Source organism: Bidens hawaiensis, unplaced genomic scaffold (genome assembly GCF_021521415.1).
Source record: "Bidens hawaiensis isolate Kalapana, Puna unplaced genomic scaffold, B.hawaiensis_p1.1 tig00004551_1, whole genome shotgun sequence".
NCBI lineage: Eukaryota > Viridiplantae > Streptophyta > Magnoliopsida > Asterales > Asteraceae > Bidens > Bidens hawaiensis.
In genome coordinates, this window is record NW_027491277.1 from 1,028,165 (window position 1) to 1,052,637 (window position 24,473).

At 37.0% G+C, this 24,473-nt stretch overlaps 1 protein-coding gene across 1 annotated transcript; it reads left to right on the forward strand.

Annotated features, from left to right (window-relative positions):
• Nucleotides 1–1,018: 1,018 nt before the first annotated feature.
• Nucleotides 1,019–1,823, forward strand: LOC143626962 (uncharacterized; the record flags this gene model as incomplete). The annotated part of the gene is made up of 1 exon (XM_077096880.1): nt 1,019–1,823. A coding segment is annotated over one exon (702 nt), but the record flags the coding sequence as incomplete, so codon positions are not given.
• Nucleotides 1,824–24,473: the final 22,650 nt, after the last annotated feature.

Genomic DNA, 24,473 nt, shown 5'->3' on the forward strand with positions numbered 1-24,473 from the left:
CATATTAAAAATCAATAGTTGTAATCAACATAAAATATCTTCGTCTATCCATATCTTAAATTCTTTGGCTTACCGTAAAAAGAAATCAATGGCTGCCGAAATTTTGGAGCAAAGGTTTTGAACTTTACCTACTAAGATTTGTACTTTTTCACTGTAAGAGTTTAAAATTTTGCAAATATAAATATACAAACCTATTATAAACTAATTAAGTAAATGTATATATTAATAGCAATTATGCTTATTTCAAACTAAAATCATTAGCAATTAAACTCAAAAACACAATATAACCATTTAAACAATTAAGCCCAAACACCATTTAGCTCACACATTTTTAACAATTTCTGAAAATCAACTTGGTATATTACAACATTTAAAGTTGAAACCGATGGTTGCGATTATTATTATTATTATTATTATTATTATTATTATTATTATTATTATTATTATTATTATTATTATTATACCTTAATTTTGGATATTTTGTTAAATTTGTAAATTTAGGAAATATAAACTTGGTGGAATGATTTCTCAAAATTACATTTGGAACGGAAAATTTAGTTTTATCTTTTTATCATGTTACCTAACTTGATCCAGAACAACCTTTATTATTATTTTTTTTTTTAATAAATAGCAACACACAACCGAATTTAGAATTGCCCCTAGATTTTATGCAATTTGCTCGATATTTGCTAAATTTTTAATTACTCGTTTTTAAAATGACAACCTGCAGTTTTTTCCATCCTTGGCTTGCAATGCATGGTTTACTCGTGAGTAAAATTCATTTTCTTTTCTTTAATGAAAGTATGAAACCGATTATTATGTATTAGATATTCTACTTATATAAATATATTAACTGAATCCTTGCAGATTGGTGGTATTTGGATGGGTTTTTGTGACCGTAACATTTATATTATGTAGCGTCTTCCTTTGTCTCCACAAGTACGGTCATTCATTTTCATTTTTAAGTTTTAACCATAAGTCCATATATAACTAACGTTTATAATAACTTGTACCTTGCCATATTAATAGTGTGACCGCAGACAGCTGCGAGGCGATGAACCAATGGGTCCAAAACCCGACGGCTCACACGACTCTAGACGACATCCTTCCATGTGTCGACAACGTCACAGCTCACGAGACCTCAAAGAGGTCCAAAGAGGTCACGGTTCAACTCATAACCGTGATCAACCAAGTCATAAACAACGTCACAAACGGCAACTTCCCACCAACCAACGCACCGCTTTACTACAACCAATCGGGTCCAAAGATGCCACCCCTTTGCAACCCGTTCAACCCCGACTTCACTAACCGAACATGTGAACCCGGTGAAGTACCATTGAGTAACGCCTCAAGTGTGTATAGCAAATATGTTTGTCAAGTATCATCTGACCAGGTGTGCACCACCGCGGGGCGGTTAACACCTGACTCGTTTAACCAAATGTCGGCTGGGATCGAACTAGGCTACTCGTTGTGCTTGTACGGTCCGTTTTTGGTGGATCTTCAAGATTGTACATTTGTTCGGAAGACTTTTACTGACATTTCTAGAGATCATTGCCCGGGGCTATGTCGCTACCTTAATTGGGTGTATGTCGGGCTGTTGATGGTGTCGTTGGCGGTGATGTTTTCGCTTGTTTTTTGGGTGGTTTATGCACGAGAGAGGAGGCATCGTGTTTATTCAAATATCGCTAGAAGCGGACGGGGAGGGGAGAAGGATATGTAAGGATGTTTGTATAACAATTTTTTTTTAGCTGTTACATATTAGGGTAGAGAAATTATCGTGGCTAAATGTTTGTGTTATAATAGATTGTATAAATGTAGACTTATGCTATAGCAATAATACTTTTGGGTAAAAAGTAGGGCTGTTAATTTATACACGAGACACGAATACACGACACGTATCTACACGAATTTAACATGTAACATGTAATGCCTTAACATGTTTCATGTACTAAACAGGTAGACACGAATTTACCTGTTAATTTTCATGTCTATTCGATTTTAGCGGCGGTGATATGAACAAACATAATGTGATATCAACAAACATTATCTATCACAAGAGAGGGGTCGCGAAAGAAAAATGTGAACCAAAGAGGTATGTTCTGAGAATATATTAATACTATTAATTGATTGACTAACTTTGGATGTGGATATGTAGACTCCTACGGATTGTTGTTTTCATAACCATGCTAATTATGATGGAACTAACACAATCAAATAATATCACAAGATTTAGCTTTAGGAACCCAATTGTCACAGACCACAGTCTATAGCGTAGCTTCGATGTGATCACGGGAAATTAAACTTACATGCCATACAACTTGAAGTATTTAAATGCACCAGTTAAGCCCAAGATAGATAAATAATTCTTTCTTATTATCCATGACACCCGGTTAGCCCAATCCATAATTCTTTCCCAACCCGGTTAGCCCAATCTACAAGACCACAACACAAGAGTGTTTGTTTCTAATTCGTCTTTTCTCATTTGCAGATTAAATAAGTATGAAATTACAAATTGTTAAAACTTAAATACATTAATTAAATTAGTAAGTAAGCTAATTTAAAATTAAACCTATTAACCTTTAAATCCAAATACCCAATAACCATTTAAACAATTAAGCCAAAACACTAACCGACCCACCCGTTTTTAATTAGTTAAAACTATAGCCTAAAAAATGAGAAAGTGGCCTTTTTATTAAGCGCCTCACCCACAAGTTGTGTATTGCCGCCGATTGTAGGGTTGTGCATGATTGGTTTTGGTCTCAAAATGAAACCAAAAAAAAATACAAAAATTCAATTTTTTTTTATTGTTTTTTTTTTTTGTTAAATTATTCAGAAACATGAATTTAAATATTCATAAAAAAGGTCAATTCTGTCAAGACTCTGTACCCTTTATTTTTAAACTAATTGGTTGATTTAAGTTTATAATCAAAAAAATATGAATGTGACGGATTCGGTGTAGAATGAGGTGCACAGGCCCCCGTAGGCCCAAAATGCAAAACGATTTTTTTAATTAAAAAGTAATAGCAATAGAAGATAAGTTTTTCGGATCTGTCACCGAATGGAATGTTTTTAAATTTTTTTTATTTTTATTATACCTGCAAAATTTTATACCTAATGCTAAGGCTCCGATTATCCAAACACTCTTGAATTCCATATGAACGTATGGCTCTTATACGATCGTATAAGACTGCAGAATTTGTCAGTTTTTCGCAGCCTTTGTCTGTTGTTTATGAACATTTCATATGATAGTATGGAAACTAAACGATCATATGAGTTTTTTTTTTACAATCAGCAACTTTTGTATGAACTTTATGTTTGTGAGTTTTTTAAACAACCAACAACCATACTATCTTTTTTTTGGACATGTGAGTTTTGAGAAATGATATAACTTTACAAATGCATGTGTTAACTACTCGTTTACTATTCGGAACTTTGGGTATAACTTTTTTAAGAAGTTATAACTTTCAAAGGCTTAAACTTACTAGTTGTTTGCCTTGTTCGTTTGGCGCGAGAACCGTATATGTACAGGAAAAAACAATTCCATAGTTGTTCAAACAATTCCCATTATTCAATCAAAGCGAAGCTTTGCCTGCAATTCTTAAAATTGTTTCGAGATATGTGAAATCTACATAGTAATTTGGCTGCGTCTGGGAATACAGTTTGGCACGCTTTCATCAATACAAGATCCCTATCTATTACTATCACATGTGGCAACATGCACGTGTCTAACGTCGTCCTGAGCATGGTTAACACCCATGTGAAGTTATCCTCCTTCTCATGGGATAAAAAGGCTGACGCTATTGTAAGCGTCTTTCCAGTTGAGGTTACACCAATAATTTTTACAAGCGGTAACTTGTATACATTTGTATTGTATGTGGTGTCTATAATCAACACGTGCAGAAATGCACGATATATCTTATATGACGTAGGATGAATGAAGAATAAATCCTCCAGGGCATTAGTGGCTGGATTTGTGCGTCGTGGTGTATAAAATTTTTCACGATCAACTAATTGAAAAGGACTTTCATTGGGCGTTCTCCTCCACACTCCTTCTCATGTAGCTTCTTCATTTCGTTGTACACGGTTCTTAGTGATGATGCATTTTTAGTGTCCTTCGTCTTTAAATTACTAAGAGTGTCACGTGGTGTCGATCTATTTTGATACATATCCGCCACCACAACCTTTTCATCAGGTGTAAATATCATTGCATTGTGTGTATCACGTGACACAACTAATGACCAACGATTATAATTTTTGAGATCATTGCCTATTAATTGAAAACGACAACCGGTTTTATTCGTACATGTACGTCGGGTTTTTGTCGTGAACTTGTACTCCCCACCGTGATCACACCTTAGGTATATTTTGATTTTTGACCACCTCGCCAGCAACGTTACTAGCTCTTTGATCGTTTTGTGACTATGACGAACATTCTCACGACCAGTAGTTTGCGCCCATGCCTGCAGTTCATCGACAGACCCAAACAACTGAAACAAAATAAATATTTAGTGATGTTCGTGCTTAAATAATACAAACATAATTTTAAGAAAATAAAACACTGATATGTTGTTATAGAATTTGTTATCGTTATCGTTATCGTCATCGCCAGAAATCAACATCACTCACGTTGGTTTGGTAGTGAATGAACGAGAAAAAAACAAGTCTCGTTCGTGTTTATATATTAGAACCTGTAGAATATTATATCACGTCCGGAATATTGTGCCGTGTCAAATAATAAACTGAATATTATATCACGTCGGAATATTGTATCGTGTCGTTGCGTAAAATGAGGGTGGGTACGTATGGAATATTATATCATATTTCATGTAGCATCCATATCTATATATCATCACATTTTTTTACACAAAAGCTCAACTCAATCAATTCTGGTTTTTGTTTTTTTTTTCCATAAGATCGTATGGGAGTAGCGTATGACTCCCAGTCAAACTCCGTACACTTGAACGCTCAGCGTACTTCTGTTGTACTTTTATCACGTGGGGTTCCATACAATTGTATTTGGGGGATGTGAGTTTTTAGAGATGATGTATGAATATCATGACCCATTTCTAAACGATAGATAACATACTTTCAAAAATATCCACCCAAATGAAAATTGAAAAATATTCTTCAATTGCAAATACAACATAAATAATTTGTATACAATACAAACGGATTATATGTAGCCATATAGCGTGGGGACGACGGGAACTTGCTTTACATGAAGGTGGTGGAAACAAACAATGTTGAAAATGTAAAGAGTGGGTGCACTTACTACCATACACGTGTTATATAAAATGATGTAATTCCTGGACTAAGTAGATGTGTGGTGGAAATGAATGTAGTAATAACGACAATGGGCTAGATAAGAAACTGTTTTTTTATCATTTCGATGCGTCATATGTCCATATCGGGTCTACTTATTACTCGTAATCCAACATTTGGAGACATATATCCATCTATGCTTTTTTTTATGTGGTTAAAAATACTTGTTAGAATACTTATTACAAAAACTTCAACCCATCTCAAAAACCGACGTTTAGAATATTAAATACTTGCCGATGAGCTTTAGCTCCATTGAATTTCCTAGAGCAAGTGAATCCTCAAGTTCAAATCCAATTCCAATTGAATTTTACGCAGTGGGCCTTCAGGCGACATATTTTCCTGGAGCAAGAGATCGTTGGCTTAGGCTACCCATCACCGTTTAAAATCGTGGACATATAGCGTTTTTTTATCGCCATTCGGTACCCTGGGTAGCCGAGTTTTATTCATCGGTCTTTATAAAAATTATTATTAAATACTTAACTAACCTATTAACAATTATATAATAAAAATTTGAAGTTTTAACAAATTAAAAACAGTATTGTAAAGATTATATAAGATTAACATATTTTTTTTAAATACATGTAATTTGGTTTGGAAAAGCAGTCGAGCATCATTTAGTATTTCTCCATCAATAAGACCGTAACGTAGGCAAGTAAAATTAATGTAGCGTTGCAACTCGCAACTTCGAGCTTAGGGTATTTTTGGACTTTGGATTTGTAATTCAAACCATGTCTGTATAATGTAAGAGTATATGATGCGAGTGTTTGTTTTGACCATGTGTATGCTGCTTCATACACATAAATATAAACAGTTAAATGCAATTACACGCTACAAAGACCTCTCTAATATATATCTATCAGTTGTATAAAACAAACAATATTATGTATATAAGTTGTTCCTTCAAAGTATGTAAAGGCTGCGCTAACCAAGTCCCCAACCACTTGTAACCAATAAATGGCTCTTTAACAATTAGTATAAAAATGATTTAAAAATTAATTAAAACATATTAAATTATCTTAACGTATGTTCTTAAGTCACGAATTAAACAAACCCTGATTAAAATAAACGTTTAGTGTTTAATGTTTGACCTACAAATACCACCTTTATATTTTAAATTATTAAAATCGAAGATCAAAGTGACATTTCTTAGTAAATTATGAATACGTTAATTTAACAAAGTCATTCATATGGAACCTCTTTTGTTGACTTTAAGTATATGACTTTAAAATGGAAAACCATGAAAGTGTACCTTCCTATTGTTGACCCAACAATTGAACAGGCACAATCGAGAAACTGCATATATAAACAACTAGAGGTTGCCCTCGGCGCAACAAAATACACAAAACATAGTATAACGCGTCGTTCTTAAGGTTTAAACGCACATAAAACATAGCATACTACAATAACTTTACCGCAAAACTTTACCGCTACATGATTTATACTTTTTTGTTGCTTGATTTAGTATGAAATCTATAAATGCAAAAATATATTTCTATTTCAGAAAAAGAAAAAAAAAACCAAAAAAGCGGGAACCAACATATTCGAACCCGAGTGTTTCATATTACAGCACCACAACACTACCACCTGACCAGCCTCAATTGATGTTACCGTTGATAGTTTCTAAGAAATAAATATATAATCCTATTTGGAAATATTAAAAATAATAAACTTAGTGGCTGCCACTAGAGGTGCACAAATCGGTTTTTTTGAAAAAATCGGTTCGGTTATTAACCGGACCGGTTTTTTTTATCCAGAAAAAAACCGGTTCGGTTAATAACCGGACCGGTTATTAACCGGTTTTTGTCAATGAAAACTCAAACCGGCCAAACCGGTTTGGACCGGTTTAGAAACCGGTTAGAACCGGTTATTAAACCGGTTTTTTTACAACCGGTTTTTAATAACCGGTCTAACCGGTTAACCGGTTTTTTTTTTTTTTTTTTTTTTTTTTTTTTTTTTTTTTTTTTTTTGCTTTAGGGTTTAGGGTTTAGGGTTTCGTTGTTAGCATTCTTTGCTTGGAAGATTAAAAACACATAACTTTCATTTATAGCTTTTACATTAAAAATACAAACATTAAATCGTTATCGCATATTCGTAACTCAAAAATACAAACATTAAAGAATGCTTAGACACGATTACATTAACAAGTTGATGTTTGTTACTCATTTTCTTCGCTACCCGATCCCGAGCTATTCCTTAGGTAATCGTCGTACGCGGCTTCTTCATCGGTCATTGGTTGAGTGTGTCCTTGATTGACCTCGTCTTCATACAAGGCCGCCTCATACTCCATTTCCCCCTCGAGTGAGCGTTGATGTTGTGCCCTATCTAAAGAGTCCAAGTAATCCTTGTAGCAAATCGACATCTCTACAGCTGGTGGAGTGAGTCGAGTCCTCCTAATCGATATAACCCTGCCAGAAACAGAAAAAGCAGACTCCGAAGCTACCGTGGAAGCTTGGACCGTTAGTAAATCTTTGGCCATGGCGGCGAGGATCGGAAACTCATCCTCCTTACCTCTCCACCAAGCCAGCATATCAAGACTTCTAAATTCATCCGGAGTCATGTGTTTCACAAAGTTGGTACCACCATACCTTCCAAGTTCACTGCTTGGGGTGTTTACCCTTTGACGTTTACCGGCGTCTTCCCAAATCATGTAGTACATCCCCATTTCAAGGTCGGTTTGGGATTGGGATTGGGCAACAGCTCTTAACGAGTCATGAATTTGGGAAGACGACCCGTGTTTTGTAAGGTAAACATCATACATGTTTGCCAAGGTGGTGTTGAAAGCATTCTTTAAAGTTTGGTTATAATGGGGGTTTTGATCGTCGTTTAACTCTAGCTCATCACAAATTTTTTCTATTAAAGCTTCAACACCACCAACATTGATGCAAGGGTTTAACGCAGCCGCACAGGTCAAAACAGCGGGTAGTTGTTGAAAATATTTTCTAAATTTTTCTTTCATTTTTGCACCCATATCAAAATAAGGTGCACCCCTACAATGAATTTCAGTCAACTTTGTGCACATGACAGCAATTTTTGGTAAAGCAATGGGGCTTGTTGGATAGTAAACCCCGGATAAACTAGTTGTGCAAGATTTAAAAATTTGAAGAACCTCCGTAACGATCTCAATCAATAACCAGTTTCTAGGATCGTACGGTGCACATTTACCCCTATTTGACAAAATTTGATGAAACGCAATTAACGATTGTTTTTGTTGGATGGCTTTCTCAAACATTTCACAAGTCGAGTTCCATCTTGTTGGACAATCCCAATTAGGCCCCAACCATTGACAGTTAGCTTCTTCACAAAATTTTTTGTATCTTGAAAATGTTGAATTGTTGCTAAAAACATCTCGTAACATTCTTTTAAAATTGTTTCTTTGCGTTTCGATCACGTTTAACCCATCTTGCACGGCCAAGTTGATAATATGTGCAATGCATCGGCTATGAAAAAACGCTCCATCACAGATAGGTTTATACTTTAATTTTAAATGGCCAACCGCGGCCGTATTGTTGGACGCGTTATCAAACGATATTGAAAAGATTTTATCTTCAATCTTGTATTGTCGAATGACTTTATCCAAGAGTTTAAAAATATTTCTACCCGTGTGCGGGTAATCAAACAATTGAAACGCAACGGTTCGTTTCATCATTTGCCACGACCGGGGGTCAACCCAATGAGCCGTCACACAAATGTATGAGTCGGGCGAACCATTAGGTACCGACCACACATCCGTTGTTAAGTTCACACCAGTTTGTAAGTTTGAAAAGTATGAAATTAGTTCGGATTTAGCGTTTTTCCATGCTTTAAGACAATCTCTTCTAAGGGTCGAACGACTTACGTGTTGGTAGCGTGGTTGAACATACTTTTGCATCATCTCCGTGAATTGAGGGTTGTCGAAGTGGTTGAAAGGAAGTGATTGTTGAATCACAAAGTTGCCAAACTGTTGACGTACCGCTTCAAGGTCGTACGTAAACACCGTTCCTTGATTCGTCATCTCCGGCTGCGAACTACTTCCGGATTCGTCCTTCAAGACCTTGCAAGAGGGCTTTTCTACATGAGCTCTTAAACTGGAGTTTGCTTCTTTGTTATAAAACTTCAAACAATGTTTGCATCTAGCTTTTTGGGTTCCGTTAGACATTTCGCATAGGTCGAAATGTTGCCAAATATCTTGGTTTCGTTTCGTGGGGATGACCCGAACGACGGTTTCTCCCGTGTTCGAGGCACCCATGTTGACCGATGAAGCAGCACTTTGGGAGGCCATGATAATCGACTACGAATTAAGAGTGGTATACTCGAGTATGAAATAAACGACTACGAAAGAAGAGCGTTTGGAGTTGTATAATCGCGTATGAAATAAACGTTTAGAGCGTTTGGAGTTGTATAATCAAGTGTGATCTAACCAATACCCAACCTAAACTATATATAGATGTTTGTGGGGGTAAAATGGTAAAAAAACAAAAAAAAAACGGCTAAAAAACGGTCAAAAAAAAAAAAAACGGCTATAAAGCCGTTTGGTAACGTTCGAAAACCGGTTTAACCGGTTAACCGGTTATTAAAAAACCGGTTAACCGGTTTTTTTTATAACGGTAATAAACCGGTTATTTTAAAAACCGGTTAACCGGTTTTTTAATAACCGGTTATTAAAAAAAACCGGTTATAAAAAAAACCGGTTATAAAACCGGTTTTGGCTCCAAAACGTATAACCGATACGTAAACCGGTTACGTAAACCGGTCAAACCGGTTTTTAAAAAAACCGGTTTTTAAAAAACCGGTTTCCGGTTGAACCGGCCAAACCGGTTCCGTAACCGGTTTTTTTGAACACCTCTAGCTGCCACACACTGATTGGACCCTCAATCCTTTTACTGTAGCTTTAGGTTTGACTTTTTATATAGTATAATGTTTATTATTCAAAAAGCTAGTACCAAAATTAAGCCTTAAAAAGTCAATACAGTTGTAAAGTAAAATATTTATTCGAAGATTAGAGAAATATATTTGTTAATATGTCACTCAATTAAAACTATTGACATGCAATAGGTAGAGAGTTATTGATGTCCAAAAAACCTAAATACCATCACATAGCTAGCGGGAAACCTAAAATGCCCGAGCATATTGTTGTTTGTTAAGAATGAAGGACTGAATAGTGAGAAACCTAGAATGCTCGAGCATTTTAGTGTGTTAAGAATTGATGACTGGAAACCTAGAATGCTCGGGCACTTTGATGGGTGTTAGGGAATAAAAGATATGCTAAGCATGATTTTCTCATCTCCTTAATCTCAAATGTATAATGCAATGGAACCTAACTAATTACGGACAATATACCAACAATTATTTCAAGTGATGGGGTTGGGATATTGTACAAACAATATTATCGTACAAAACTGTTACACCACCACGTGTATAGATTCCTGTTATTATTGTGCACTTATGTAATTCTTGTATTAACTCATTATAAATATTTATACTATCCATTGTATCGAGAGTTACTCTAATATGGTATGAGCCTTTGGTTGACCTCTAATCTTTCTCCTCTTCATCTCCTATAACCGTACTCGCACCTCTCTCCATCCTCCCTCCTTTGCAATCGTCCTTGCTTCCACGGTTGGTTCTTCATCATCAGTCAATGGCGCTCTTCCCCTCAACACCCTATATGCATGTTCATAATTACAGGGCCGTCTTTGAGGCATGGCAGGGTAGTCGACGGCCACATGCCCGACACCCCGCTAGGCCCGAATTTTTTTTTCCAAAAAAACTTATATATATTTTTATAAAAAAATTATGTATAATCAATGTTTCAACACAATTACATAACCACTACCTTGGTCTAGTGGTAAAGGGCTATGACATCTAACCCAAAGGTTGTGTGTTCTAGTCTTATTTGAGACAATTTTAAGCTTAATTTTATATAAAAGTTTTTTACACAACCTAAATCATAATCAAGTAAGCTCATTTAAAATTAAATTATTTAAATCCAACAAAATGTTTCTTTTACTTAAGGGCCAAAAAAAAATTTCGTTTTAGGCCAAAAAAATTTTCGCCTTCTCGAAGTCGGGTCTGCATAATTAAACTCTCTTCCTAAAACTACCAACTAGGAAAAAACCAAATGGTTCCCATTTTAACCTATCAAAATCTTATCCACCATGTTGATTGCTCTTCCATAACCCTTGTTGCCATCATTGTTCAAGGCGGTATAACTATTATAATCCTTACCACGCCATTAGGCTCGTTATTGACCATCACAACGTTAGTAACTTACATGCTTCTTTATGCAAAGAAGTTGTTACACTGGCATTGGATTAAGTGATTAACCACATCAAGACAGGTTTGAAAGACCTTAGAAACCGCATCCAAAAACTTCTCAATTAAACATGTTCAAAAGCTTCGTGACAAACTCTCAAAGGCAACAAATATGTCGCTGAGCGTGGTCGAAACTTCACACTTGTTTTTATAAAAGAATGTGCCATCAGGTATCATGGCGATGAAGCCAATCAACTACATTAGTTTCTACGTGGACCGATTCGACCTTTGAAACCTTTTGTAACGACTTTTTAATAGGAAAAAAGATTAACATGGACCAATTGTACACCCTAGAAAAATCTCACGTCGGACATGAACAAGAAAAATCATTGGTTCATAAGTAATGCATTGCCTCTTAATACAACAATGCGTTTCCTCGATAGTGGACGAAAGAAGAGCTCCACTGTTAAGCATGTTCAGGTGGAAATAGTACAAGCATGGGTGATATCCAAGGAAGTCTCTATCGAGGAAACCAAAAACAAAGTCGTGTGTTCCGGGATGGGCCATCCATGAGGACAAAGCCAACAATATTGGTGGTACAAGGGGTTAGGATTCGGGGTGAGCACGATTCAGTTCAGTTATTAGGCAAAACCGAAACCGAAGTCATCGGTTTTTTAATATACAAACCCTTCGGTTTTCAGTTCTTCGGTTTTGAGTTTTTCGGTTTCGGTTATAGTCAGGTTTTTTTCAATACTATGTAGACACTGCAAAAAAAAATTAAAATAAAAATGATTATTATAAGCTTGTAAAAGCGTATTAGAATACCGCATATATATTGAATTAATAAAAACATATGTGCGTGTTATGTTGAACCACACAAATAAAAGGTTGCTATAAGTAGAGCTGAAAATTCAACAAAGTTTTTAATCAAAAAACATCAAAAGTTTAGTCTCAATCCTTATTCATCATCTTGTTCATCTTTAAAGTTTAGTCTCGGTATTCATCATCTTCATAAACTTTATCACCATAAATTGGTTCGGTCCTTTCAGTTTTTGAAAAATGAAAAACTGAATTGAAACCGAGAATTCGGTTTTTCAAACAAAAAAAAAATTTAACCGTCGGTTAATGCTTCGGTTCGGTTTTTTCGGTTAATTTGGTTTCGGTTCGGTTTTTTCCGTTTTCTGCTTACCCCTAATTAGGATGTTACAAATGGTATCAGAGTCACCCCTCATTCATTCAGGATGGTGGGGAAAACCTCATCGATAATGATGAGTCATGTTATTATAACGATACATGAGTTATAAAGAATATTAACATTGACCAATTGTACACCCTAGACAAATCTCACATCGACTATGGACATGAGAGATCCTTAGCTCATAAGTAATGCCTCTCATCTTAAATCACCAGCGCGTTTTTGGGATTAATGCTAGTGGATAAGAGGAGAGCTTCACATTTAAGCGTGTTCAAATAGAAGTAGTACTAGGGTGGGTGACTTTCTGGGAAGTCTCTATCGGGGCAACCAAAAACAAAGTCGTCCGTTCCTGGATAGGCCATCCATGTGGGGCGAATAAGACAACATTGGTCGTACGAGAGACCGGGATGTTATACATTTTACATCTCCACCCCCTTCAATCTCGGACCAGCTTGTTGTGGCCAAAAACTATAAATTTATCATCAAAGTTGTTCACAATTCTGTTGTCGCGGATTGTTGTGAAACTCATTAAACAAAGAATGTACTATGAAATATTTGAGGGAGCTCAATTACATAATTATACTTGAAGTCAGTTACACAACTAATGGGCTACTTTTAACCAATCCAAATACACATAGGTGATTCTTGAACGCGATAAACGTTGTGTTCCCGAGTTAATTTATTGATAGAAAATAAATGAAATGAGGAGAAAGAAAAAAATTATTGTGTTCCAGAGGTTTTTTTAAAAGAAAGGAAAAGAAAGGAGATGATAGAAAATTGTGTTCCCGAGTTTCATTAAATGAAAGAAAAGAAAACAGATAGAAGGAAAATAAGGAGAAATATAGAGTAAATTGGAATGAATTGTTTTCTTTCCAATTTGGAAAGAAATGAGAAGAAAGAAAGGAAACGTAAAAAAGGAAAAGAAAATAAAAGAATTTTTTTTCCTTTCCTTTCATTTCCTTTCCTTTCTTTTCTCTTATTTATTGAACTCGGGTATAGAATGAAATGTTGGATGTTAAGTCAACCCACATGCCTTTATCCACCAATATCTCATTCACCTCCATAGAGAATTGTTTCTAGATCCTACCCGCTACATTTCCATCATTGGAGCTTTTCAATACTTGCTAATCACATGACCTTGCATTTCTTGTGTGGCCAACTAGGCGAGTCAACCTTTTCATGCTCTAACCATCATCCACTACTAATAAGTTGTAACATCACGAAAAATTTGAGTTAAAAATAGCAAATTACCAAAGTCTAGGGATCAAATCTGCCAAATTCTAAACTCCAAGGTTAAAAATGAAAAATCTGTTTCTTTGGCCGATTGCGATACGAGACGACCTTAGGACCAAGGTCATCGCGTATCGCGATGACCCTTTCTGACAAATGTGACACGTGTGACACGTGTTAAACAGTGGCACTAGGTGTCGCCACGTGGCAGCATGTCCGCCACGTGTCGCCGCGTGTCAACACATGGCACAACGCCTGCCACATGGTGCCACGTGGCAGGCCTACGTGGTGACTGGCCAAGCCTACGTCACGATACGCGACGGGCAAGCCAAGGAGGCCATCGTGTATCGTGACGGGCTCCTGAATTTGCCTATAAATAGAAGGCTACGGGTTCTCTCATTTCACACCTCAAAATCACATACATACTTCTCTCTCTAGCATCTCTGTAAGTCCAAGAACCCTACCCTCGTTTACCTCAAAAAACGTGCCCCGATTCCTCGATTACCGTGTCGTTTCCTCGTAATCCGTGCCACTTTCCACCGACGTACCATTCATGAAAAGAGATTGCCATTCCCCGACATCATGATGATTAGCCTCGTAAAGCGTGCCGACGTATGGTGAAGTATTGGTGTTCATCGATTTGAGTGCCAAGGAAAGAGTGACGAGAAGAAGAGTTGATCAAAAAGATAAAGAAGGTAAAACGGTGTTGAGGTGCTACTCGAGTATTTGGGTTTTGTGAAAGCCAAGCAAAGGTAGGCGTAATGCCCGAATAAAATAATAAAATATTATAAAAGGCTTAATACCCTAAGTCGAGTTATACTCGATACCTCGATAAAATAAACATATAGCAAAGACAAAGAAAAAGAAAAGAAAACGATAAGTATATCTATATAATATATGTGTGTGATATATATATGTGTAATTCTTTGTTATAGAAATATTATTTAAGTAATAAATAACTATTCTTAAATAATAAAGAAAAGAAAAGAATACGTTTCTTAGAAAAGAAGAAACATAGGGTTTTAAGAAAATAAACTAATGGTTTATAATATTACTATTTAACAAAATATTTTAAAGTAAAAGAGATTTTGAATTAAAGGTTCATCGACGTAAAGATTATAAAAGACTAAAAGTCTTAAGCCGGATTGTATATCCGACTAACAAATGGTTATACTCGTACTATAGGTGCGAGATAGCAACGGGAAAGACCCTCGGACGGTGTTTGAAACCGATCCAAATCAAAAAGGTGAATACGCCCCAACTTTTACAAACTTGTTTTCAAACTAGTCAAACGTGTTAAATGAAAAGGTTTACATGAGACTAAGTGTCTCTAAAACATTTATAAACAAGGGTATAAGCACTGGCCTCGGGCTATCGTGTACGTTTGTTTGGATCCTTACATATGTGATGGGCACATCACACCTGGTCACAATTATGTTGCCTGCGGGGAGTATGACCTTGTGTATACGTATAGGCACTCAACTAGTCGAACGCTGTGCTGTTTGCTGGGGATCCGAGTGTAGAGACTTGGGTTTATGAATTGCGTTGTTTTAACTTGATTATTCCTAAGCCACGATGGCCCGAGACCTACGTAGTCTCGAGGGGTGATTAAGTAAAGTAAAATATTTTCGTGTCAGCATATTCACCAGCATTCGTTGCTGACGTGTTTTCTTACATTTTGCAGGTGACCAAAGTTAGTACTTGAAGAACGAAGTGCTCAATATATCCAATGGCTCGGATCTTTTTATAAAAACTCATATATTAAAAATGGTTGTTTGTAATTAAACAAGTAATGCTTTTGTTATAACTTAAAACGGGTATTTTATAATCCCGTCTTTAGTAATATAAATATTATATATTAAATCCACATGTTTAAAAAAACTTCTGCTTTTAACACGTAACTCTGATTATTTACAAATGTGGTACCAACTGTTGGTCGCACTCCCAGGCCTAAGATGGGGGTGTGACAGGTTGGTAACAGAGCCATCGATCTTAGCGAATTAGGTATTAAAAGATAATACCTAAGCTTGGATCCAAGTGTAGGAAAAATATTTTAATTGCTTTACTTGAATAGGGATAAGATAGGTTGGTAACCTTTTCTTTCCCTCCTCACTCTAAACCACCCAACTTATATGTCTTTCAAGAAAATGATGGAAACTTATGAACGTAGAGCAAGACGAGCTGGAATCGTTGAACCCTTTCCAAAAGATAATATGAGTGAAGAATATTATGAGGCGTTCTTTAATCCCGACGTTGAACATGATCATACCAAACCATTTCGTTTCCCCGGAACCAAACAAAGTCCAATTAACCTACTCGACTATACACCAAGGCGAGGATATCAAGCGCCAAGACATTCAAGCTACCATCCCACAAGCATGCCTATGTACTACCCCTCCGAGATTCCCACATATCATACATCGGAGATACCACCATACTACCCATCCGAAGTTCCTATATACATACCATCAAATCCTCATCCATCATACACTTTCCTCGCTGGTAAGCAAATAAAGGAAGAACCAAAGTCTCCCTCTTCTGATTGGATGCAAAGTCATTCGGACCAACGAAGGTGGCACACCGGAACCTCTGCTGTTGATTCTGTTGATTCACGTCCAAAAAAAGAAGGACCATCTCACAATCCTAAGATGAGAGTGATGATACCATATGAAACTTTCACGTGCCTTCGACGACAAAGGAGACAACCAAACTGATGGAAGAGGAAGATCCGGAAGAAGAATCGGAGGAAGATCCTGAGGAAGAGTACCCGGAGATTCCCAATGAAGTCACAACATCGATTGAGAAACCATCTCCCCATTAGAATTATGGCTCTGTAGATCCGTATATGCAATATCTCAAGGAACTCAAATCATCATCCAGTTTTCTACCTTTTTAAGGCAAGATCCCAGCGGAAGAAGAGCAAGCCAATGAATGTGACCGCATCTATGTATCCAGATCCACGAAATCATTATGACGTAGTGATGATGGGTTACCGCGACCCACCTCCAAGGTACAGATACCCCAATGAGATCCCGCAATCGCAGGAAGAGCACCTGGACCGAGCCTTTGATGAGATTGATGACCTGAGAAAGAAGATATCGGTGGATGAGAAGAAAAAGAAGAAGATAGGAGACAAGCTTCTTCGGAAATGCAACAAGTTGACCAAGGTGGTAAAGAAGAATTTGAAGGATTGAAGAATGTGTACTTTGTAACCCTAAATATGATATGTGTGATATGTGTGGAATAAAGAACGTTGAACACTCTAAAAGTATGGATAGGGTTATATATATATATGCAAATGTTTGTAATAATATATATATATATATGTATATATATATCTCTTATGATATATATATGTGTGTGTGTGTGTGTGTGTTAATAATAAAGATGTGTCTTTAAAAAGAAATTGTTGTTTAATTTCAGTTAAAAAGAAACTTTGAAAAAAGAAAGAGAAAATGTCACATCAAAGCAATAATATTGAAAATTCTCAAAAAGAAGAAGAAATAAGAAAAGAAAAAGGGAGAAATCCCGAGAAAGAACAGGAGAAAATATTCCCGAAAAATACAAGAATCAAATCCAACGAATGATCAAAAAAGCGGTTAGGAATGAATCTGAGGCTAGATCTCAATCTAGGAAAACTAAACGTTCACAATCCATTAACCCTTCTCAAAAATCCGTTAAATCCCGTCCAAAACCATCCCATGTTGAGGAAAGTGTTCACGAGTCAAATGCCGATGGTGAAATCCGCCAAGAGTTTAAGAAATTAAATATTGGGGTTTGTTTGTTCAAAGACTTCAAGTATTTGGGGACGAAAGAATTTTATGGAGACAAAGGAACTATCACGACTATTAGATGACTCGAGGAGATGGAATCAATTGTTATCATAAGCAAGTGTTCAAATCAAGAAATGATACAATACTCGGCTCAAATGTTCAGAGGTGAGGCGTTGGAATGGTGGAACACGCTGATATTAAGCAAAGGACGTCAAGTACTGTACAACCTTACATGGGAAGAATTCAAGGCAATGTTAATGACGAAATTTTGTCCAATGCACGAAACCGATCAAATTCAAACCAAATTTCTAAACCATAAGGTCATAGGGACAAATCTCCGTGAGTATATTATGAAATTTCATGATTACTATCGCCTTGTTCCCCAGATGGTTAACCCCGAGTCCAGCAAAGTTACAAGATATATATGGGGATTGCCGCGGGAAATTCGCGACATGGTTAGATCTCATCTTCTTCAAACGGCCGACTCCGCGATGGAATTGGCTGGTTATCTAATGGGCGGCCTTGTCCACAACAAAGAGGAAGACAAGAAAATGTCAACGACCAACAATCAAGGAAGAACAAGTGGAAGCACCCACTTCAAGGGCAAAGGCCTAAACCGAACTGCATTTAATTCAAACGCTCCATTTTGCAAGATCTGCATAAAACGCCACCGAGGTCAATGCTGACATGTTTCATCTTCTACCACAACTGTCTGTGAATCATGTCATAGACCCGGCCACGCAACGGCCGATTACTGGAAGAAGAAACTGACTGTTACAATTGCAAAGAGATAGGGCATCTAAGCTTCGAGTGCCCCAAGAACAAACCCGCGACTGGTGGTGCGGGTGGAAGTGGTCAAGTTAAAAAGGGCAATGCAAGAGTCTTCGTACTTGATACGAAAAAGGCTGCTAACATGCCGAAATCATTACCGGTACGTTTTTAGTCAACGACACCTATGCTAGAGTTTTGTTTGATTCGAGTGCCAATTTAAATTTTATAGATTATATCTTTTGTAGTCTATTAAACAAACCTTTAAGAAAACTAAATAAAACTCTAAGCGTCGAGACTGCTAGCGGCGAAACAGTCAAAATCTCCAAAGTCCTTGAAAACGGAAAAATCCTATTAGCTGGTTATATTCTGCCCATTCAATTATTTCCAATGACTCTTGCTGGTTTTGATATTGTACTTGGTATCGATTGGTTATCCAACAACCATGCATGTATCATTTGCAATACCAAGACCGTCGAACTTCAAGCCCCAGATAAACGAACTATTCGAATTGAAGGGGACAAAGACGCTGGCCAAGTTAGCATAATTTCCATGATTAGAGCTAAGAAATGTTTGAATCAAGGATGCTTAGCATTAATGGCCTACGTCACTAAGGAATCCAAACCAGAAGAGATAAAGGAAGTACCTATTGTCTCTAACTTTGTTGATGTTTTTCCCGACGAACTTCCTGGAATCCCTCCCAATCGTGAAGTAGAGTTTAGGATTGATTTTATTCCAGGTACTAATCTGATCGCCAAAGCTCCTTATCTTCTCGCTCCGATGGAAATGAAAGAACTAAAGAAATAACTCGACGAGCTTCTCAAGAAAAGCTTCATTCGACCAAGTTCATCACCATGGGGAGCGCCGATACTTTTCGTCAAGAAGAAGGATGGATCTATGAGGATGTGTAGCGACTACCGAGCATTAAACAAAGTCACAATCAAGAATCGTTATCCACGTCCTCGAATCGATGATCTCTTTGACCAACTCCAAGGTGCAAGTTTCTTTTCAAAATCGATCTTCGTTCTGGTTACCACCAACTCAAAGTCCAAACTAAGGACATTCCGAAGACCGCATTCCGAACAAGGTTTGGTCATTATGAGTTCACCGTTATGCCATTTGGACTTACTAATGCGCGAGCTGCGTTTATGGCTATGATGAATCGAATATGCAAACCTTACTTGGATAAATTTGTTATCGTATTCATCGACGACATACTTATTTATTCTAAGTCTAAGGATGATCATGGAAACCATCTCCGAACCTTGCTTGAAATACTTAGAAAAGTTGTACGCCAAGTTCTCAAAATGCGAGTTCTGGTTGCACAAAGTGCATTTTTCTTTGTCACATTATCAATGTTAATGGTATTCAAGTGGACCCCGCTAACATTGAAGCTATCTCTAAGTGGGAAATTCCGAAGTCGCCAACCGAGATCCGAAGTTTCTTAGGTTTGGCCGGCTACTATCGAAGGTTCATTGAAAATTTCTCTCGTATAGTCGTTCCCCTAACTTCTTTGACTTGTAAAAATATCAAGTATGAATGGGGAGCAAAACAACAAGAGGCATTCGATATACTTAAACAAAAACTCACTAAAGCACTTATACCGGCCTTGCTAGAAGGTACCGAAGACTTCGTTGTCTTTAGTGATGCGTCTCATTCCGGTTTGGGATGCGTACTAATGCAACGCAAGAAAGTGATCGCTTATGTCTCTCATCAACTCAAAGTGCACGAAAAGAACTACACAACTCACGATCTAGAGTTAGGCGCCATAATCTTTGCATTAAAGATATGGAGACACTATCTCTATGGAGTAATATTTATCGTGTATACGATCATAAAAGCTTAAAACATATCTTCGAACAAAAAGAGCTTAACATGCGTCAAAGACGATGGATGGAAACTCTCAACGACTACGACTGCGAGATCGTTTACCATGAAGGCAAAGCCAACGTTGTGGCCAATGCCTTAAGTCGTAAGGAGCATGAAAAGCCAAAAAGAGTCCGAGCGTTAAGGCTAGAACTTCAAGTAGATCTTTTCGAACAAATTAAATTCGCTCAAGTTCAAGCTATCAATGAAAACAAAATCTCTGTTGAAAAACGCAACGGCACCATTGACTCGCTAGTCAAAGGTGACGATGGCATCCTTAGAATGGGAAACCGGATTTGGGTACCAATAATTGGGGATTTGCGTGAAAAGATAATGAATGAAGCCCATAAGTACAAATACATGATGCACCCTGGTAGTGATAAAATGTACCAAAATCTCAAACCGAACTACTGGTGGAATGTGATGAAAAAGGGCATCGCTTCGCATGTGGCAAAATGTCTAACTTGTTTGAAGATCAAGACTGAACACCAAAATCCTTCGGGATTGTTTCAGCAACCCGAGCTTCCCGTATGGAAGTGGGAGTTAATAACCATGGATTTTATCACGAAAATCCCGAAAACGACTCGTCAACATAATGCTATATGGGTTATCGTGGATTGATTAACAAAATCCACACATTTTATACCCATCAATGAGTCATACTCAATGGATAGTGTGACACTCGTCAATTTCAGGTTAACTCCGTTAATCCGAACTCCGTTAATTCAAACTTAAGATCACACGAACTGTAACGCATATCTCATTACATTTAAACTAGTGTTTAGATGACGTATGACAATCACTACACAAGTAGTCTTTCGGAATTTCACCGAAACACACACGAGTCGACTCAAACCGTTGGTGATCAAACAACAGTTAATATAAACAAATACTTAGTATAATATGTATTATGTGTGATAATATTTGTTAAGTGACTTCATGTTTGCATGAATAACAATTATATTATGAATGAAATAGACTTGTTTGTGCTAGAACTAAGTTAACTAGAAGTGCAAGGGGTATAGTGTAACATATCAATTACTTAAACAAATTAATTATTACATAACCCTAATCCCACTCTCCCCCTTTCCCCTGCACGACGGCAGCCTCTCTTCCCCCTCCCCTTGACCGATTTTTGCACACACACATACATACAAGAGGATTACAAGTTGTTTTGAAGGTTCAAGAAGCTAATTAGGTAATATAAACACCATATCTAATCCATTCTATCATTTAATTGTATGATTAAACTTGTAATCAGAAACCCTAAGTGTTAAATATGTTGTTTGTTGATGATTTAGGGTTACATGCATGATTGTTAGTTCATAGGTTAATTGTTTATTGAGTTTTGATGAAAACTGATGCTGGACAGATTATTGAATTCTTGTTTGGACGACTGTAACTCGATGTTAATGTTATGTTTTGTTGCGATTGTTGATTCTACAGTATACTAGGTCGAGTCTAGTTTCTGAAAAGTCTGAGTTTGTAATTTTTGGACGTATAAAAGTTTGTTTTTATTATTTTACAAAACTGTTGTGCAAGGCTGATTTGGGAGACCTGCTGTTAGGATGTTTTGCGACTAAGATATCTCATAAACTACAAGACCAAATGGGTTGGTTCCACTTCTGGAAGAAAATACATTGAGTTAGGAACCTAACCCAATTGGTCTTGCATTAATTGGATTTGTCATTTAACGGGAATAACAAATAAAATTCTGTTGCGCATGATAATGATTGTTGTGTGTTTGCTGTGATGTTTTGATCTTTCTGATAAAACCATATATTATAAAAATATAATAAAAATAGGTTTAGAAACCTAACTCACGTGTGCTTCTGTGATGATTTTTGGTGATTTATTTGACTTGTTAGAATTTATTAATAAGAGTAATCTTGTCGAGTGAAAATCTGCATGGATAATTTAGCTGATGTATTATTTAAATTGTCATGAAAAGTGCATAACCGATGGATGTTTGCTATGTTTTGACCAAATTGCCCTTTTGGGGGATAATTGCTAGTAATGTACAATATTAATACTTGACACGTAAGTAGTTGTTCACACATGTAACGTATCACCAACGTGTTTGTCGAGTCGCACTTATTTCACAAACGAAACACGAAACGCATCTCATGCATAAGTTGTATGTGTCGAGTCTAGGGACTCACTCGTAGTTTAAATACTTAGAAAATCTCATTTTTTTAGAACACTAGTGAGGATTTACTGTGACGCACACCTTTTTCTCTGATCTTTTTGGTTATCTTCGCAAACAGTTTCACGTCCCCTTTTTACTCTTTTAAACGCTTTTATTTGGGGGAGGTAACATACTCCAACGCTGTAGATTTTGTTTAGTTTTTATATATCACTTGTAAGGCTAAGTGGCAAACAAACCAACCAAAGTCCTTCATAACATCGAACCGGTTATTATTTGTATAATAGCGAGTCACTGTTGAGTAGTACTACTGGGTTTGACAAATCCCACCCAACTCTAAACTCGACTGTAGGTCGAGTGGGTGTAATTTTGGCTAACACATTACCATGGTCGTGGTTGACATGGTGGCAAGGCAATTGATAAACAGTCAGCTTCGGTGTCGAACACTTAGTAATACTTATTGATAGGTTAGCTACCTATTGAAATATAAATTGACTTAACACTATCTGGTAACGCAAACGCAAAACGTAAACGCAAACGCAAACGCTTTATTTATATAAACTTGTGAACTCACCAACCCTGTGTTGACACTTTTAGTATGTTATTCTCAGGTAGCCGAGGCGGGCGCGCGGTTTAGGACATGCATTCGCTAAACATCATTGTTTTAAAAACTGCTTTTAATTTCTGTCTTGACAACTTGTGTTTTTAAATCGTCCAGTGTGGCGCAACTGTTTTGGTTTACGATTTACGCTTCCGCATTTTTACTTAAGATTTGATGTCTTGGTTGTTTGAAAACTTTATTTTTGGTGTTTGATTATAACTAATGATTCTGATCCTGTTAGTTCACACTCTCTGACGGTAAAACTCCGTTAGTGGATTTTGAGGGTGTGACAGATAGATTAGCAAGTATCTATGTAAACAACATCGTTGCTTTGCATGGAGTACCGCTATCTATAATCTCTGATCGAGACAGCCGTTTTACGTCTCAGTTTTGGAAAAGCTTCCAACAAGCGTTAGGCACCAAGCTAAACCTTAGCACCGCCTATCATCCACAAACCGATGGGCAAAGCGAAAGGATAATTCAAACGTTGGAAGATATGTTCCGCGCTTATGTGATAGACTTAGGTGGAAGTTGGGATGACCACTTGCTCCTAATGGAATTCTCATATAACAATAGTTATCACACGAGTATTCAAGCCGCACCATTCGAGGCTTTATATGGTCGAAACTATAGGACGCATGTGTGCTGGTCTGAAACTGGAGACAATCAATTGTCTGGACCCGAGATAGTCTAAGAAACCACCGACAAAGTTCTTCAAATCCGTGAACGACTTAAGACGGCACGTGACCACCAAAATAATTACGCCGACGTCCGTCGTAAGCCGTTGGAATTTAATGTTGGTGACAAAGTTCTTTTAAAAGTCTCGCCATGGAAAGGCGTAGTTCGCTTCGGAAAGAAAGGAAAACTTAGCCCTCGATTTGTTGGGCCATTTGAAATACTCGAGCGAATCGGGAATGTTGCATACCGATTGCAATTACCCGAGGAAATGCAAGGGATACACGATGTATTCCACGTCTCTAATCTATGAAAATGTCTAGCCGATGAATCTTTGTCAATGCCCTTAAAAGACGTTGAAATAAATGAAAACTTAAAATTTGTAGAACGTCTAATTCAAATAGAAGATTCAAAAACAAAGAAATTAAAGAGACGAACATTCAAAATCGTAAAAGTAAAGTGGGACTCACGAAGAGGCCTCGAGTACACATGGGAACTTGAGTCCAAAATAAAGAAGAAATACCCCCACTTATTCTCAAAAAGCAATCTCGAGGACAAGATTTATTTTAAGGTTGGGAGGATGTAACATCACGAAAAATTTGAGTTAAAAATAGCAAATTACCAAAGTCTAGGGATCAAATCTGCCAAATTCTAAACTCCAAGGTT